General features: G+C 39.4%; 1 protein-coding gene across 2 annotated transcripts in view; it reads right to left on the bottom strand.

Moving 5' to 3' along the window:
• Positions 1-7,204: 7,204 nt before the first annotated feature.
• LOC121304313 (netrin receptor DCC-like) overlaps positions 7,205-18,095 on the bottom strand; it is a 40,634-nt gene continuing 29,743 nt past the window's right edge. For both annotated transcript variants that reach the window (XM_041235383.1, XM_041235392.1), the window contains exons 9-10: positions 13,442-13,584; positions 7,205-8,209 (exon numbers count right to left, since the gene is read on the bottom strand). In XM_041235383.1, the coding sequence (XP_041091317.1) occupies positions 8,120-8,209; positions 13,442-13,584 (233 nt within the window). In that variant the 3' untranslated portion in view covers positions 7,205-8,119. The remainder of the gene's footprint in view (positions 8,210-13,441; positions 13,585-18,095) is intronic.

The raw sequence follows: 18,095 nt of genomic DNA, 5'->3' as shown, positions 1-18,095 counted from the left end.
AGCATACAGTAAAATAAATAGGTTTATGGCAGCTTTTCTTTGTGTTCATCTTCTGGAGAGATGGCAATTTGTATTTGAGTTAACAGCACTGAAGTTTTACAAGAAACTCCGAGAGATAACTCAGAACAATGGAAAATAATAAATTAGGCATATGAAATGCATTCCTTTTCCACTTTGCTTAAAACTTTGAAACACAGATGAAAAGGAAATGAAAGAATTTACACAAACCATTACGTTCTCATACAAAAAAAACTAAACAAACAAAACAGTAGACACAGCTCATCACTGACAGAAACCTGCACACCATTATCACACAGCTGAACATTTACTGAATTAAACATTGTATATGTGAAAGCAGTGAATACTGTGGGGCTAGTTCTAAACTTCTGACCTACAATTCTGATATTTTCATTTGACAGCTGTAAGACTGTGACTTTGTTGTCTGAAAAAATGAAAAAGCTTAATTTTCTCATTAGGCTGTAATTCTCATGATAAAGGTACAGATGAGGGCATGGAAAAAAAGGAGTTTATCATGTTGAGATTACCTCTGAATTTCAATTGTGTTATCTCAAGATAAAGCTCTGGCTTTTTTTTTTTTTTTTTACATGTCTTTTAATGAGCCATCTCAGGAACAATATGCTAGTTATTTGGATCTGCTGTATGTATTCATCATGTACTGTGTTATATCTCGTCAACCTGTTATACTACCTTGCTTACCTTGACAGAGGATATACTAATTAACTCACCCATTAAGATTTATGAAACCCACATATTAACTAACATTGAATGCTACATGATATATAAATATAGCCGTAATGGTACATGGACTCATTGAAATGTTGAAGGTATTTTGAATTCATGCGCAAGTCACTACATATAGTATATCAAGCGTTTTGATTTCTAAAATATTGTCCCCAACAGACATTACAGTGGGTAAAAGAGTAAAACAGTCTTTTAAACAACCTGTTTCATTATAACGCATGTCTTCCCAATCTATTTCATGCAGGGACTCTTACAATTATGCCTGTGATAAAAGTGAGTCATCAGGTTGTAAAGAAGCCACTCAGTATTCACTGTTTTAAATTACTGTTCATTGAAGCTTGAATTCAGAAGCTGAATAAAATATTTTATTGAGTCACTCCTAATGAATATGACAATTCGTAACAAAAGAGGAAAACATATTTTAAATACTGTAAACACTGTTTATTGGTAGTACAGTCAAAACTTAATCCTAGTCTGCTACTAGCAACTGGGGATTATTGATCGGTGGAGAGTAATTTCAGTCCAAAACAGTTGATAGGTCATTCACAATAATAGAAGAACGTCTTCTGCAGCTGTGCAATTACATTATTTCGACCAGACATTGTCTTGTGGTCTGGATCAGCATGCCTTGTTCATCTGGTAGAGTTAACAGTGCCATGGGAAGATGCTGTGGATGAGGCGTATGAGAGGAACTTCAGTATGCTCAACTAGCTGCTGAAGCAGAAGAGCGAGGATGGAGAGTCCGAGTTTACCCAGTGGAGGTGGGTTGTAGAGGATTTGTGGCACACTCTACAACCCGGTTTCTCAGAGACATCGGGTTCAGTGGCCAAGAGTTGCGTCATACAGTGAAGAACATCTGAATCAGCAGAAAGGAGCAGCAACTGGCTGTGGTTGAGACGGAAAGATTCTGGATGGGGATCTCAAGCACAATAGAAAGAAAGCAACACTGATGTACAGGTAAGTAAGCTGGGCTGAGCTGAGTGGGAGATGGAGGGGGGTGATGCTGGGACGCCAGAATCATTGTTGAGCCCTCTTGAAGTGTCGTGGGCTAGTCAACGAAACACCAAGGATGGAAGGTGCCCACTTGAAGACGCCAGAGATGTACCCGACTTAGCTCAGTCCAGATGGTTGTCATGCTAATGCGCTGGGGAGACCACACTGGGTCACCCTGGAGCCAGCATCTCAGCCACTGTGTGTGCTGATGCACTGGGGAGGCAAAATGAGCTGATCCCTTGAGCCAGCATTACACTTCAGCAATCAACACCAGACAGAAGGATATGTACATCATCAGGTGGAAAACAACGCAAATGGATGGAGATGCAGATGGATCACATTAGTTTACTGCAAAGCTACGTCTTAGTTGGTGCTTATCTTGGTGAGAGCTGAGTTCAAATCAGCATGAAGTTCAACATCTACTCTCATGTAATGGAAATTATGAACATCTGGATACATCCAGTGACTGCTGTGAATAGTGAGGCTGGCAACAAGGGAAAAATCTTGTGACAGCATGGAGAGACAGCTGACAGAAGGAAAGAGACCCCATTGGGGCTGCCAAGGATTAGCTACCCTGGTCGGCAATATCCAGCTCTTTGTTTTCAAAGGTAAACAGGATGCTGGAGACAGCCGCCCATGGCTTCTAAGAAATTAAAGAGAAAAATACCCTTAGAGTCTGCGAGAGCATGGGCGGAAGATGACTCAACATTGGATAACACAGTTAATAATTTAGGAATGGAAACGGATATGAGAATGGAGAGTACTTCACAAAAGACTAGTTCAAGATCTGCAGTTAGCAAAGACATGGAACTCCAGGTTTGTGTCTGTGGCTAGAGCAAGGCAACAACGGTCAGGGGTTTGAAGATTCATCAAGGGAGAATGAAATGTTTTAGGGAGAAGGGACAAGGGCCTTGCATTAGTCAGTATTTCTTACGAAGTCAGTCAAATCAGTCAAATGAAATCCAGCGACAGGAAGCAAACCACAGTTTGCAGGATATCAGCACCACTGTCTTAGATGTGAGGAGAACTTGCGTGGAAACAACTAGTGATGAACCTAATGATCCTTGCGAACCCGGTCAGATGAACCAGCGTAAGAGAGAAAAGAACCTCAATGGGCACAAGCCTGGAGTTAAATGGCCAAGAACTTGTGAGAAAACTACGTGGGACACAGTAAACACGGATCTCTGTTATACTTTGGGAAGGTTAAATGGAACAGTTGAAAAGAAGCTGGATAAATTTGGGGACATCATCTACACATATGGAAGCAAGAGGTTTGGAATTGAAAAAAGGAAGGAAAAAGTACAAACTATTCCTGGAAAGTATAGATGGCAGCAGGACATTGAACACTTAATTAGAGAAAGGAGGCAGTTGAGGAAGCAATGGAGAAAAGCAGAACAAAATCAGAAGGAGAGACTCCATCTGTTACAAAGGGTCATAAAAGATAAGGTTGCAACATTGCGCAGAGCTGAGCGCCTACGGAAACGCTACAAAAAGAAAGAGCGTACGAGAACTAACTTTTATAAAAATCCATTCAAATTTGTAAAGAAGATATTCACCAGTGAGAAAAATGGCACGCTAAAATCATCTAAGTTTGAGATGGAGACATATTTGGAGGAAACACATATTCAAAAAGGCAGGAGCCTATGTCAATTCCTTCAGACATCCCACCTATCAATCCACCCAAATACCAAATGGAGGACTGTGCACCTAAGTGGAAAGAAGTAGCTGTGAAAAAAGCAAGGGCATCATCATCTCCAGGGCCTAATGGAGTTCCATACAGAGTGTACAAGAGTGCTTCTGGAGTTCTACGAATCCTATGGAAATTGATGAAAGTGGCATGGGAAAAACAGGTGGTACCAAGAGCAAGGTGCCGAGCAGGTGAAGTCTTTATACAAAAAGAAAAGGATTCTACAAGCATTGATCAGTTTCATCCTATTTCCCTATTAAAAGTGGAAGGCAAGATTTTCTTCAGCATTATTGCTCAGAGATTGGCAACCTACCTATTAAAGAACTGCTTCTTTGACACTTCAGTACAAAAAGCAAGCATTCCAGGTTTCCCAGGATGCTTAGAACACATCAGTGTAATTTGGCAACAAAGTCAATCAGCAAAAAAGGAGAGGAAGGAGCGTCATGTGACATTCCTGGATTTGGCTAATGCATATGGTTCAGTGCCACATGAACTTCTTTGGGCAGCATTTGATTTTTTCAGCGTACCGATGACAATAACAAATTTAGTGAAAGCCTATTTTGGAGATTTGCAATTTAGTTTTTCAACTTCAGAATTCAGCACTACATGGCAATGCCTATAAGTTGGAATAATGGCAGTATGCACCATTTCTTCACTGGCTTTTACCATGGCAATGGAAGTAATTATTAATTAATTAGGGCATCAAAATGCGTAGTGGGAGGAGAGCGCTTGGCTTCTGGAATGCGACTACCACCAATTCAAGCATACATGGATGACATGACAACAATGACTACAGCAGTTGACTGCAATTATTGGGCAAATTAATCAATAACATTGAATTGGCACTAATGCTATTCAAGCTCACTAAATCAAGGAGCATCTCTATAATTAAAGGTAAAGTAGTAGATAAAAGGTTCTACATTAATGGTGAGGCAATACCAACAGTGTCCGAGAAGCCAGTGAAAAGTCTAGGGAGATGGTACGATGAGGATCTAAAGGACACAGTTCATGTGGGAGAAGTTAGACAACAAGCAGTGGAAGGGTTGAAGAGCATAGACAGCAGCGCTTTGCCTGGCAAACTGAAACTCTGGTGCTTTCAGTTTGGTCTACTGCCAAGACTGTTGTGGCCACTGACTATACAAGGTTTCCTTGACAACAGTTGAGAAGCTGGAAGCTTTAATCAGTTCATACGTCAAGAAATGGTTGGGAGTTCCACGCTGTCTCAGCAGAGTGGGACTTTATGTTAATTGAATACTGCAGCTACCAATCTCTGCTCTAACCAAGAGTTTAAGTGCTCCAAAGTTGCCAAAGCCAAGACATTGGCCGATTCACGCGACAAATGCATAAGGGAGGCAGCACCTGTGTTGAAAACTGGAAGAAAATGGATGGCAAAGAAAGCTGTGGAAGATGCTAAGGCTGCCCTTCAAATCGGAGATATTATGGGGCAAGTTCAGCATGGAAAAGGAGGTTTTGGTCTCAGTTCAGCTCCTCCTACATGGCACAAGGCAACCCTAGCTCAACGGAGGAAGCTGACAGTCAATGAGGTGCAAAAGCAGGAGGAGAGGATCAGGTGTGTAAAGGCCATTTCCCAGGCCAAGCAGGGAGAATAGATGAAATGGAAGAGTATGGAACAACGCAAGATCAGCTGGCAAGACCTATGGACAATGGAACAGAGCAGGATTAGTTTCCTCATCATATCAGCATATGATGTTCTCCCATCACCACATAACCTAAACCTCTGGGTGGGTGAGGATCCCTCATGTCCTTTGTATTCATCACCTGCAACATTAAGACACATTTTGACAGGATGTAAGGTGGGTCTAAGCCAAGGACAGTTTACTTGGTGCTATGACCAGGTGCTGCGATGTTTGGCCTTAGCAACGGAAGACAAGCATAACCTGACCGATAAGTTGCCACCTGTTCCATCAAAACATTACACACAAAAGACAACATTCCTCCGCCCAGGAGAGCAAGCACCAAGAAAAGGTTTTAAAATCAGTCCTCGCCCAGGACAACTGGAAGCTGCTAGAGACTGAAAGATGCTGGCAGATGTTGGTCAACGGCTTATTTTTCCACCTGAGATTGCCACCACTAACCTTCGACCAGACATTGTCTTGTGGTCTGGATCAGCACACCTTGTTCGTCTGGTAGCGTTAACAGTGCCATGGGAGGATGCTGTAGATGAGGCGTACGAGAGGAAGAAACTACGGTATGCTCAACTAGCTGCTGAAGCGGAACAGTGAGGATGGAGAGTCCGGGTTTACCCAGTGGAAGTGGGTTGTCGAGGATTTGTGGCACACTCTACAACCCGGTTTCTCAGAGACGTCGGATTCAGTGGCCAAGAGTTGCGTCGCACAGTGAAGAACTTATCTGAAGCAGCAGAGAGGAGCAGCAACTGGGTGTGGTTGAGACGGAAAGATTCTGGATGGGGATCTCAAGCACAATAGAAAGAAAGCAATGCTGATGTACAGGTAAGTAAGCTGGGCTGAGCTGAGTGGGGGATGGAGGGGAGTGATTCTGGGATGCCAGAATCACTGTTGAGCCCTCTTGAGGTGTCGTGGGCTAGTCAACGAAACACCAAGGATGGATGGTGCCCACTTGAAGACCCCAGAGATGTACCCTACTTAGCTCAATCCAGACGGTTGTCATGCTGATGCGTTGGGGAGACCGCACTGGGTTGATCCCCGGAGCCAGCATCGCAGCTGTTGTGTGTGCTGATGAGCTGGGGAGGCAAAATGAGCTGATCCCTGGAGCCAGCATTACACTTCAGCAATCAACACCAGACAGAAGGATATCTACATCATCAGATGGAAAACAACGCAAATGGATGGAGATGCAGATGGATCACATTAGTTTACTGCAAAGCTACGTCTTAGTTGGTGCTTATCTTGGCGAGAGCCGAGTTCAAATCAGCATGAACATCTACTCTCATGTAATGGAAATCATGACAGATTCACTGTGACTAATAAGGGTGAAGGTGGGGAATGCACTGATTCTCTGATTCAGCTGTGTATGAAGCAGACTATGTTCTTGTCATCAATTTTACAAAGTATTTCTTCCAGGGTGTCTCACCTCATTAACTTGTCTCTGAAAGTTACCATGAAACAAACACGTTGTAACCCTGAAGACCAACAAGGTGATAACACATTTTCCAGGCACTTGCAATCCTCTGTGGAAAAAGGAAACTGGGGAAGTGTTTCGTTAAAGACTGTTAAGAATGTTAAATACTGATGTGTTATGCTTAACTGAGATTGATATTTAGCTTAACAGTCAATTACCACAGAGAGAAACAGCGTTCTGTACCCTCTCTTATAAATACAATGTTGACTGTTTAATCTTTATACATGACTGTTCATAAAGCAAGAACATGAATATGGGGAAGAAGGAGTGTTATCTATTTCCAATGTTATGCTGATAATGATGAAAAACCTTTGTCAGGTCTGGGCATAACTTTTTAATATTCCAATTTGTTGGGAGTTACATGCAGTAAATAGCGAAGGTGACAGACCTTACAACTGACTTATATACAAGTATCAGTTTTTGAAGCACGTATCTCGTTAGTATGAGTTTTGCTCCTTAAAAAATAAAATTAAAAAAATAATTAAATAAATAAATAAACATTCAGAAACATGACTTCAAGTTTTTTTGCTTTATACAGCTTTGCAATGGATAAAGACAGTCATATAGTCAACATCAACAGCTATTGTATTCTGTATACACTGAGTGACGACACATTCCCTAATTCCCTTTAAAAAGCAGATACTGTTTTGCATCACAGATTTAATTCCCAGCATGGCAACAAACAGGACATTACGAAATCAAATTCAAAGTTGTGAAGGGACTCATTGTAATCATTATAAAACGGGATGCGATGGAAGCCTTGGCATCGGTCAGGGTAACTTTTATTTTATAGGCAAGTACTTTTTCAACTTTTACTCTAAAACCGAGCTTGGAGTTCTATATTTAACATTACTGATACTACCCCCCTTCCCTCCCCTAAGGAAAAAAAAAAAAATTTACAGCAAAGATTACGTTTTACAGGCTGTCCAGATTCAACATGACATTAGGACTTATCAATATTGGATAAAAAGAGATACAGGGGCATTACACAAAACCTGTATATAACATCCTGCTTTCTAATCAGTTCGTTAACAGCTGTCCAGCTCCATTTCAAACCAGAATAGGGTATTCCAGTAGCAAACCAGGTAATATCTCCAAGTTCAAAATCTAACCAACCAGCAGCAACTGTTTTGACACCTTTGCTGGTTTCAACAGGAGTGAGAAAGGGATCTATGTGACTCTGTGTAGACTAACACTAGCGTGATGTTTTAAACAAATCACATAAACACGTTCAATACATAGGCAAAAATAGGGTTAAGTTGTCTCTTTCTGTTTCCAGAGTGCTAGCTTAAAATAAATCACTTGTAAATTGAAAAAAAAAAAATAATAATAATAATAAATAATCTAGAGAAAATCTTTTTTGTGGCTAGCCAGTGCTTTTTTTTTTTTTTGTACTGATGCCTTGTCCAAAGTAACGTCTTAGGAAAAGACAGAGGCGTGGTTTTCTTTACTTAAATAGAATTGTATCATTAAGACCCTTCTTGTCAGTATCTTCAATTGTGGAATACTGGTATGCTGTGATGCTTCTGTTGGCTTTGCCTCTGTCAATTGTCGTTGTTAAAAGGCTGAGCCAGTGATGGCATTAAGTTGCTTCATTAGTCCTTCTAGACTAGCCATTTGTTCACTCAGGTCATCTTGTTCATATACCTGTAAATAAAATAAAACACAGTTGAATACATAAAGAATGAATTAGATGACATGTTAGACCCAATTCTCTTTTTTGTCTTGAATCTATTCCTGTTCTGAAAACTCGGTTTATGTAACAATTAGAATGAAACAACTGCAGAGTGAAAGAAGTTAAAAGTAGTCATTCTTGTAAATACTGGCAAAACAAAATAAAAAGAGTCAAACACAACCCAGCTGTGTTTGTGTTCCGAGACACCCAACTAGACTGTTTGAAATGTTCATTTCCCAATCAGATCCTTTAATAATTTATTCTTATAAAATGTTGGGGAGATGTAGAATTCTAAAAAAAAGGATCCCCAAGATCGAATTAAAGTGTTCATATAATGCATGTTTTGTTGTTTTGCATAACATATGAGGCTCTATTTTGAGGCAAAAGATAATAAAAAAAGAACAAAATTACATTTTCTTGCTACATTTATGCCATTCAAATTTTTTTTTTGTTATTGCTCTATGAAAATGTACCTTTTTAAAGGTATGTACTTACCTTAACAAGGTCAATACCTTTTTTCACCTCAGCTGAATGAAGTGTGGAACTTAGAGTGAAGGATAATTCATGTTTCTCTGCAGAGCCTGATGTCATAGAAGTAATGATTGACAAATGCATTTGTGTAATGCTTTTACCAGGACTTATTTTCATCTCTACAAAGAAGCATTAAAACATAAAGTTCCAGATTTGAAGGGAGGTTAGCAACTGACATTTTTAAAAGCGTGTAACAAGGACAGTCGTTTTGAAAGATAAGAGTGCACTGTTTTGAAATATGTTTTTTGAGAGTAGTATTATTATTTTGCTGAGGCCAATCTTTCTACCTGAAAGGGAACAGCCAGATGAATTCTATGCATCTCAGAGTTTAGGATATCTTTAAATCGCTTATTCTTTCTTTCATCTCACTGCAATACATTTGATCTTTTATTTATATTTATTTTATAGGTATATTTGTTTATTATATGTTAACTTTAAAGTGGAGTTAGGGAGCGAAGCTACTGCCTATCAAAGCTATCTGCCTATTTAAACCACGTCACAATCTTTGTTCTCTCACTTGCGTTTGCTTTTTTGCCCATATAGAGAGAAAGATACAGAAGGAGAGAAAGAATATTAAATTAATTATCATGAATGAAACATTGCCTGTCTGACTTCCTTGATTCCCATTTCAATTACTTAACCTTTTGACCATTTTTGTACGACTTCCCAATTTGGCTTAAGCCTATTTTCAGCACGACTACCCGATTTGATTAACAAACTAAGACCAGACCTGGCACCAAGCATGGATTCACCCACCTTGTCTTCTTCCGAACCTGAGGATTCACGAAACATTTCGATACCTCCAGTGCCACCTTTTTCCTGTTGCAGTCCCAGACCTACAGTTTTCCCAGCTGCGTCGCTCAAAAAGGAAATGCAGTCAGAACCCCAACCCCAATTGACTTTTCTTCAAAGACTAGCTGATATCCAAACTGCTGAAAGCCCTTTTCGACAAGTGAATCCATATTCCATCTGCTTCTAGTAGAATTGATCTTTTTCATTTGCTCTGTGAGTCTCTTTTAGCCCAGCCTTTTTCCACCTCGCCCTGCCCAGTCTCTCTCTACAGAGCTATCCCCACCTCAAGCTGCCAGCTCTGCTCACGTCATCAAATGCGAGCAGCCAAAATAGCCATGTCAGAACTGCAGTCAAAAATCTTCGAAGACGTCAAACAATTTATGTAACCTTTCGCAGACACTTTGTCAGCCATCAACACCCATCTGGATGGCATAGATGGCCGATTCGCTATAGCAGGAACATGCAGCTTTTTCTGTATCCGCCCCTCCGTCCTCCTCAAGCATTTCAGTCTCCGCCTCCCCTGCCATACCCAGACAGCCCCTGGTTCAACTTCAATTCCAACTATCAATATACCAGAATTCAGCCTCGCATCAGCTTCTCCTCAGTCTGCAGCAGCTATTCGCCACCATGCTCTTTCCCCTCAATTACGGCGTCAAAAGGTAAGAATGTTAATCTCGTTGCCATTCTTATTGCATCATTAGAATTAATTGATTATAGAGTTGTTGATTGTGGAGATTTACTTGTCACATTAAAATCCTGTGACCCCCACCTTTTCAAAAATCTTTCTGTTGGTGAGTTTGTTCTTGCCCTCTCTATCTTCCGGGACCTCCTCTATTGTTTCTCTTTTACTGTATCAGTAACAGCTGTAGTCATTTTAAATCCTTAAATACTAAAACCCAAATACTAATAAACTCTATCTTTCAGATACCCCTGCGGGCGCACTCCAGTGCCTGGCCTTGGAGGACATGTCTCAACTCTTTGAGGGTGATTCCTGGAGACAGGGATTCTCTTTCCTCCCTTCTTTCCAGGTTATGAACCTTTCTGTCCTCTGGGGGCATGGCCTGCACAACGAGGCAGCGCCTCCAGGATTCTCAGCAGAGTCAGAGGATTTCTATACTATTTAGAGGATCCTGGGGGCCTATGGGGCCAACCTTTGCAGTATGAGGTTCTTGCGGTACAAAGTCTGGCCTCTGTCCTTTGCCCTGGCCAACAGGCCAATAACAGTTCAAAACAAGCACTCCTGGCCCGCAGGTCATCATCATTCCCTCGAGGATAACCCTCTAAATACTAACCCATTTTCTTCACGCAGCCCTAGCTCCCACCCATGAACTCTCTTTAACACCTTGCTGTCCTATGTTGGATCAGGTCCAACATTACAATTTTCCCTTTCTAGTCCGATGTCGGACCCTGTCCGACATCATCAAAAAGACGTCAAGTACAGGTCTCTAGTTGTTTTTTCTCCGGAAAAAGCAGAGAAATCCTCCAATGGCTGAGTGAAACCAATAGCAGCCGAGAGAAGCCGGGAAAAAAAGGGGGCGTATCTGAGCAATACACATAGTCTCTGCACCACAGAGATAACATGGACACAAACAAAGGCGATAGCTGCTTCTGCATCTAGCGCTCAAAGAATATCACTGACATTTGCAGAGCTTTTTGAGATGTTGTAGTGATAAAATAATGACTTGGATTGCATTATTGAGGAGTTTGGTGATAAAACGAGTGATCAGGAGAGGAATTTTCAGTATTTATGAAGAGGTATGTGAAAAATACAATGAACAAAGGGTGGAGCTTGGCTGGAAATGCAGTACTGAGTGTCCTCTGCTATGCAGTGCCTTTTAAACCTGTTTTGCTCAGAAAAAATATATATTTTAAACAGCATGTGTAAAATAAACAGCACGTGTGAAAATAAATTGGAACTGACGCATCTGACAAGCGCTGAATAAACGGACTGCTAAGGGTTGCCGAACCAAAACAGAACAAAAGATGTACCAGACTACCAGAACAACTAATGTGCCAGAAGGGTCTCACTATGTGCCTGAAGGGTCTCAGTTGGTTTAGTTTGGGAAATGCAAACTCACTGAATGAGCATTGTCCTCACGGATCCACTTGGATCTCACTTCTAGGGCGCTTAATCTTTTGTATTTTCTGTGCACAGCAGGTGAATTTAAGTAGGTAAGCACTCTGTTGTACCCTGAACATATTTGATCAATTTAAAACTATATTATATTTTTTACTGTTTGCCATAGAAATTAAGAGTTAAAGAGAGATGTTCCTTAACCTTTAAGTACCATGATCGTGTAAACACGGTCATACTGAAGTGTCATTCTGGGTCCATGAGGTAAACACGGATTGTTTCTTTCTGGGCCACCATACAATGCAGTATTCAGACATTCAGACAATTCAGACACATACCACTGGTTAGGGGAGCGATTGAATTTCACTGCCTGCTTTGTGTGACATCACTCAGACAGCCATTTCATTTTTAAAGGGCGGAGACATTTTACAGCAGCAAATTCAATGTATTTGACTTATAGTTATATTAGAACATTTATTCTGTGTTTGTGTATTTATATATATATATATATATATATATATATATATATATATATATATATATATATATATATATATATATATATATATATATATATATATATTTTGAGAAAAGAAAACAATCATATATCATATATATATTACTTATAATGACCCTGGGTATAAATGTTAATTATGTCACTGCAATCACTTAGGTGAAACAATGAGCCATAGTCATAGAAGATGTTAATAATTTCTGGCCATTAAAAATATGACTGGGCAGTATTTAGCATGTGATTTCTATAATATACTGCCTGGTTATTAGATGTGATTTACTGTCATGGATTATCCAGTGGTCACAGACAAACAAACAATAACTAGTGAGGGTGCACAAATAACAACTAATGGGAACACACATGGGCAGACAAACTAACATATTGTTTGTTTTTTTCTAAGTGATGTCTCAATCCTAAAATTCTAGGTGATGAAACGTTTGACCGTAGCTGTACAGCTCAGTAATAAAATCAAATGAATAACCAACGCACTTTCTTTTTACTTTGGCCTATAGGCAACCGGTAACAAAAAACAAATCATGTTGCACCATTACACATACTGGAGTCCATCAGTATTTCTGCTTCTTGCCCTTTTCCAACCGATCGATCGCAGTTTGTTTAGAGTATGTTTATATGCCCTCTTTTGATCGTGTTTTTCATTTTAGTGATTTCGTAGCTACTTACATCGATTGTTGTTTACTTTCATCCAGTTATTGCTGTAAAAGGGTGGGGACATATACTACCAGAAGCGCTGGCATGATGAACGTCAAACGTTAAACACTATTACTGGCACTATAAAGGAGACAGTTTTATGAATATGGGCCAACGTCTTGTAATTTGCCCAAACATCAATATTTTTCAACAACACTTTCAGGAAGTACTGTAAGGTCCCACAGGTCATACAATAGCATGTTTTATACATGGCTCTCTGAGCAGAATACATGATAATACAAAAAAATGTTTGAAAAAAAAAAGGTTTGATAAAAAAAAAAGCTAAACATTTGTACTGTTTCTGAAGTACTTTATAATATTACCCAGTGTTCTGAAAAAAAGGACACCAATTCCAAGATATAAAAAAATTAATTTTTAGTAAGATACAGCCAAAAACTGGTCCTGGGGGAGCATCCCACTGAAAAATGCTAAGAACAGTCTTTAGTAGAAAACCAGAAACCAATGTAGATGCCCCCCCCCACCACCATTTGGGAATTTAGACATTTTATTTTTGTCCCAAATAGACTACTTATGCCCATGCACACCACACAAGCACTCATGAATGCAGTACAATACAGCACTTACACTGGCAGGGTCTTCTGGCTGTTTATGGCCCTCCTCTGTGACCTCTGGGGCTGTTGGCACGGAAACCGGAAGCAGTGGCGATCTCGCCTTTCCAGCTAAACCCAGGGAGGCAGTCTTCACCAGAGCCTTTGGTAGGTTTGCACCTGGAAATAATAATAATAATTATTATTATTATTATTATTATTATTATTACTACTACGACAACTATATACTCCTGGTTCTCCAACTGTAGGTGCTTTGACTCTTCCTCTTAGGTATATGTACCAATTGTATTTATACATTCTAGATCTGAATACTAAGTGTCTGAGATTGGCCTTGTTTAGTTGCTACCATCCATCTTCATCTGCCACCCTAACTGTCATCTATATCCAAAGAACCCTTATTAGAGGACATTTCCATCTGCTAGTTTATTGCTTCAAAACAGGTATTTAGGGATTTATTGTGACTGCTGTACAAATCAGTAAACATTGTCTTTTTTTTTTAATTATAGGTCTTCTTAGATAAATAAATAAATACATACATAAAGGAAATGCTGCAGCACCTGCAGGGTTCCTGAAAGGTAAACCTATGCTCATATGACAGCATACACCAGTGTGAGTTTAATATTTCAAAGATGTATCACCTCTGAGTCTTCGTTAGACACCTGGGCTGTACATTATCTGCATAATTTAACACTAGCAGGTGCAAACCCCAGCTACACAGGCAATCACGGCAGGGAGCTAGGATCTTTATCAGGCAGGCTGCACTTCCCTCAGGTTCTATATAATCAGCCACTGCTGCGTCTAAGCAGATCCACTGCAGCCCCAGCCAACAAAGAACCCAAATCACCCACCACAAAATACCACTATAACCCTATTCTGACTAACTGTAATTACACGACATGCCTTTAATATAGGGTTAGTCACAGCAGTTCTAATTGGGGGATTTTGTGTTTCCAGCTAGGGGTAGAACAATTCAGTATAATGAGAATGGGGGCGGGTGGCTGCTTGTCCACAGGGTATGCAAATCCTGCTTTTAGTTACAGTACAAACCCTTTGACCTTAGAAGACGGTTGCCAGCTGGATAACTACTGTATGAGAAAAGGGTTATGCGAGTTACCAGCTGAGGACATCGTTGGGGGGCATGGAGGATTATTGAGACCACTCACTATTCATCAGCATCATTTTAGGTAAAGAACATACTGAAGGTTGTTTATGAGAGTAAGCAGCACAGTATAGTATGTAGTGTGATAAACTGCTATATTTTAGGATTTTGGTGCTACACATTGCTACATAATTACTCATAAGCCACTAACTGGAAATTAGTATGTATTGTAGCTTTAAAATGTATTAATTATACATTCTTCTTTGTAACTCATAGTAATGCTATTAATGTCAACATATCCCATTTGAAACCCAAAGTTCAAAATGCTGCTAATGACCCATAGCCTAAAGTACTGCCATGGTACTGGATAGACAAATAGAAAACCATGTATTGATATTGATATAAATATTGACAAATGTTCATTAAATATTTCATAAAATATTTAGCTGTTTTTGTACTTTGATTTTATATCTCTATGTAGGAACCGATTTTGCAGCTTTCATGCCTGTTATTATAATATCAATGAATGGATTTTTAAAAATGAAAATGCATTTTTAATTCAGTGCAAAGTTTCAAATTGCGTCCGAAGACTAAAATTAGTATTTTATTGGTTAAAAACACCACCACGTGATCAACTAAAGATCTCAAGATCAGAAGCTCACAAAACAGTAACATGCTCTATACAGACAGTAGCAAAGGCGCTGTCATTTCAAGCCTTTTTTTTATTATTATTATTTTTCTTTGCCTAAGCAATGTATTTCACATTTAATTTAACTATAATGCCTATGTCAAAGTCTACCTGCAATTTATTAAACTATCCTGCGGTAGGGCAGGAGCCCTGCACACGAAGAGGTTTTTTTTTTTTTTTATTTGTGTAAATGTATTGTAAATAGTGTGTGCTTATTCTAATTATTGTAAATAATTAATGAAATATCTGACGCTCCTGGAAAGGCCTGCCTACTGTGTGTGACTGCCAGCTGTGGATAATCAGCTAGTATAAGAAGGTCCCATTTACTCACCTCAGGCAAAGGCGGAGCATATAAGAGACTTGATACGTAGTTAGCACAGGTGCAGTGATTTGCCTCCAGGATGATTGACTCAATGAACTACCCAAGCAGGGATGCATGTTTAATCTGACCAACCCGCTGTTAAATCTGACCAATCCCTGTCCACAGAGCTTGTGTCGTTTCAGACCTATCGTAGCTCAGCGACTCTATCGCCAGCTTCGCTCATTTGAAAGTGCCGCGGCGGTGGGTTTTAATTAGTGCTGGGATGAACAGAGGATTTTCATGTTCGGATATTTGATCATAACTTAAATATTCATTCAGATATTCGTTCGTTTTTTGAAAACCAGAGACAGCATAGCAACAGGGGGGCGTGGCCTTTGTGTGTGCCTTTATTTTACATCAAGAACTTACAACACGTAACACGTTAAAATAGAAAAATATCCCAGGAGCAAAGAATAAGGTGTGTGAGACTTAATTTACCCCAGTGAATTAAGTACAAAACAAAAGATGCAAGAAATAATTTCAACGTTGTTTTGTTTATTCCCAAAATAAATAGTAAAACGTTGACAACGCATTTTCTCTATTTCTTTATTTTCATTCCTTGCCATTGCCGTTTCTTCACAGTAAACAGTGGACATAGACACGTTTTCATAAAGTAATAACGTGAGGTTTACTTGTGCCTTTTTGTAGCTGAACAAGCAAACGAAAACTGAAATGTTACTTTAAACGCTTCTAATAAAACAAACGTGGAAATGGCGTTGTAAAGTGAAGGGGAAAAAAAACTCATGTTTTGGTTCTTATTTATTACATTCCACAGAACAAAGTCGCTATATATATAGACATATAGATATATAGGTAGACTGGAATTTAGCACAGAGAGACAGGTTTTTTATTATTATTATTATTATTATTATTATTATTATTATTATTATTATTATTATTATTATTATTATTATTATTTTTGTATGGCGTGGTATTTATTTGTTTATTTGTCCTGTGCTAATACACTGCTGAAATCGAGCACGAAGCTACTGTCGGTGTGGAGCCTGCTTTCATTTCACACGCGACGTTACAATGTGTTATTTTAGGAAAAACATATTTTTCTAAATATTGTACTGTTACTAGAAGGGGGGCACAGGAAAAACAAAATCCATGAAGGGAGTTGCAGCAAAAAAAGTTTGGGAACCCCTGCATTAAAGGAACATCCAGTATAAAATCAAATCCATGTCTGCTTTCAAAATTGTGTATGCCCAATTTAGCCATTGACTGATGGTCTGTTACTGTGTATGAATATGAAATGTAGACCACAACAAAACACATGCTTCTATGTGATCGGCTTTGCTTCATATAGAGCACTACCCACCATCCCCTCCTTGTCAATAAAGAAGGTAACTGGAGGCAGTGAACCTTTTGTGACCTTTGTGAAAGTTCTGCTTCACGAGTCAATTGATTGCATGTGTGCTGTTAGAGTATTGCAGGGACCCAGGGTATTACAGCCTCTCTCACTCATATTGATGACGTATCTATAAATCCATTTCGTTCTAATGCTGGTTTCGAATACAAAAGGATCCTGGAGAGAAGCTTTACAATTACATGATAAATGAAATGTCAGATGTCTAAGGTTGACCATATATCCCTGTAGGCTACAGTAACAAGGGGTCTGCATTCACTGCACTGGGAGTGTTTGAAAATAGCAAAGGTCTTGGGTGTCCGGGACAAATTATTATGTCCTTCAAGCAATGATAACATCCAATACTACAAATAAAGATTAATTAGCTTGAAAGTACAGAGCTGTTCTATTGAAAGATCACAGAGATATATTAAGCAAACCTGAGCAGCATCCTTGTGTACTGCTAGATTGTTGCCAGCTCTGAAATTAAGCAGTTTCATGCAACAGTAATGTGTATATAAGCCTTAAATATTCCTTAGGCAAGGTAAAAGCTTTTTGGTGTGTAAATGCTGTGCAATGTAGCGCAAATGAATAATTTATCAGAAAGGCTTCATCTCTCCACATTACTGTATTCACAGACACATCGGAAGAAAGCTTTTATCAGAGCAATCAGAGTTTTGATTCAGAAACGCATTGATGTGAAGAGCTCATTACTTTCCAGGACTGTAGTTTGCTGGAAATCCTTGCTGGGACACTACATGACCTAGGGCAGAGCTCTCGTCATTATGCCGGCAGTACAGATTTAATTTAAAATGGCCACATTCAAATGTATTTGTCCGCAGTTAAATTAGCATTGATTATATACGTCTCCAATGAAATTCTGAGAACAAAGCAGATAATGCTGCAAGGATTGAATTGTACTATGGGCTGAATTAAGCTTTTATAACCCCTTAAAGGATTGCCTAGACAGATGATATCTATTGATTCGAGAGGCCAAATCCATCTTTAAAAATAAAAAAGGCCTTGGCCATCTCAGATACTTTGTGTTACTGCCTGTTAATGCCAGTAAGGACAATGCCAGGCTTAGGAGGTTGCAGACGGCTATTCTATTGAAATTCTCCTTATCTGAACAATAGAAAGGGATCTGTCAAGAAACACATTGCTTTTGGATTCT

The sequence above is a fragment of the Polyodon spathula genome, chromosome 2 (genome assembly GCF_017654505.1).
Source record: "Polyodon spathula isolate WHYD16114869_AA chromosome 2, ASM1765450v1, whole genome shotgun sequence".
NCBI lineage: Eukaryota > Metazoa > Chordata > Actinopteri > Acipenseriformes > Polyodontidae > Polyodon > Polyodon spathula.
This window is presented reverse-complemented; position numbering and strand designations above follow the sequence as displayed.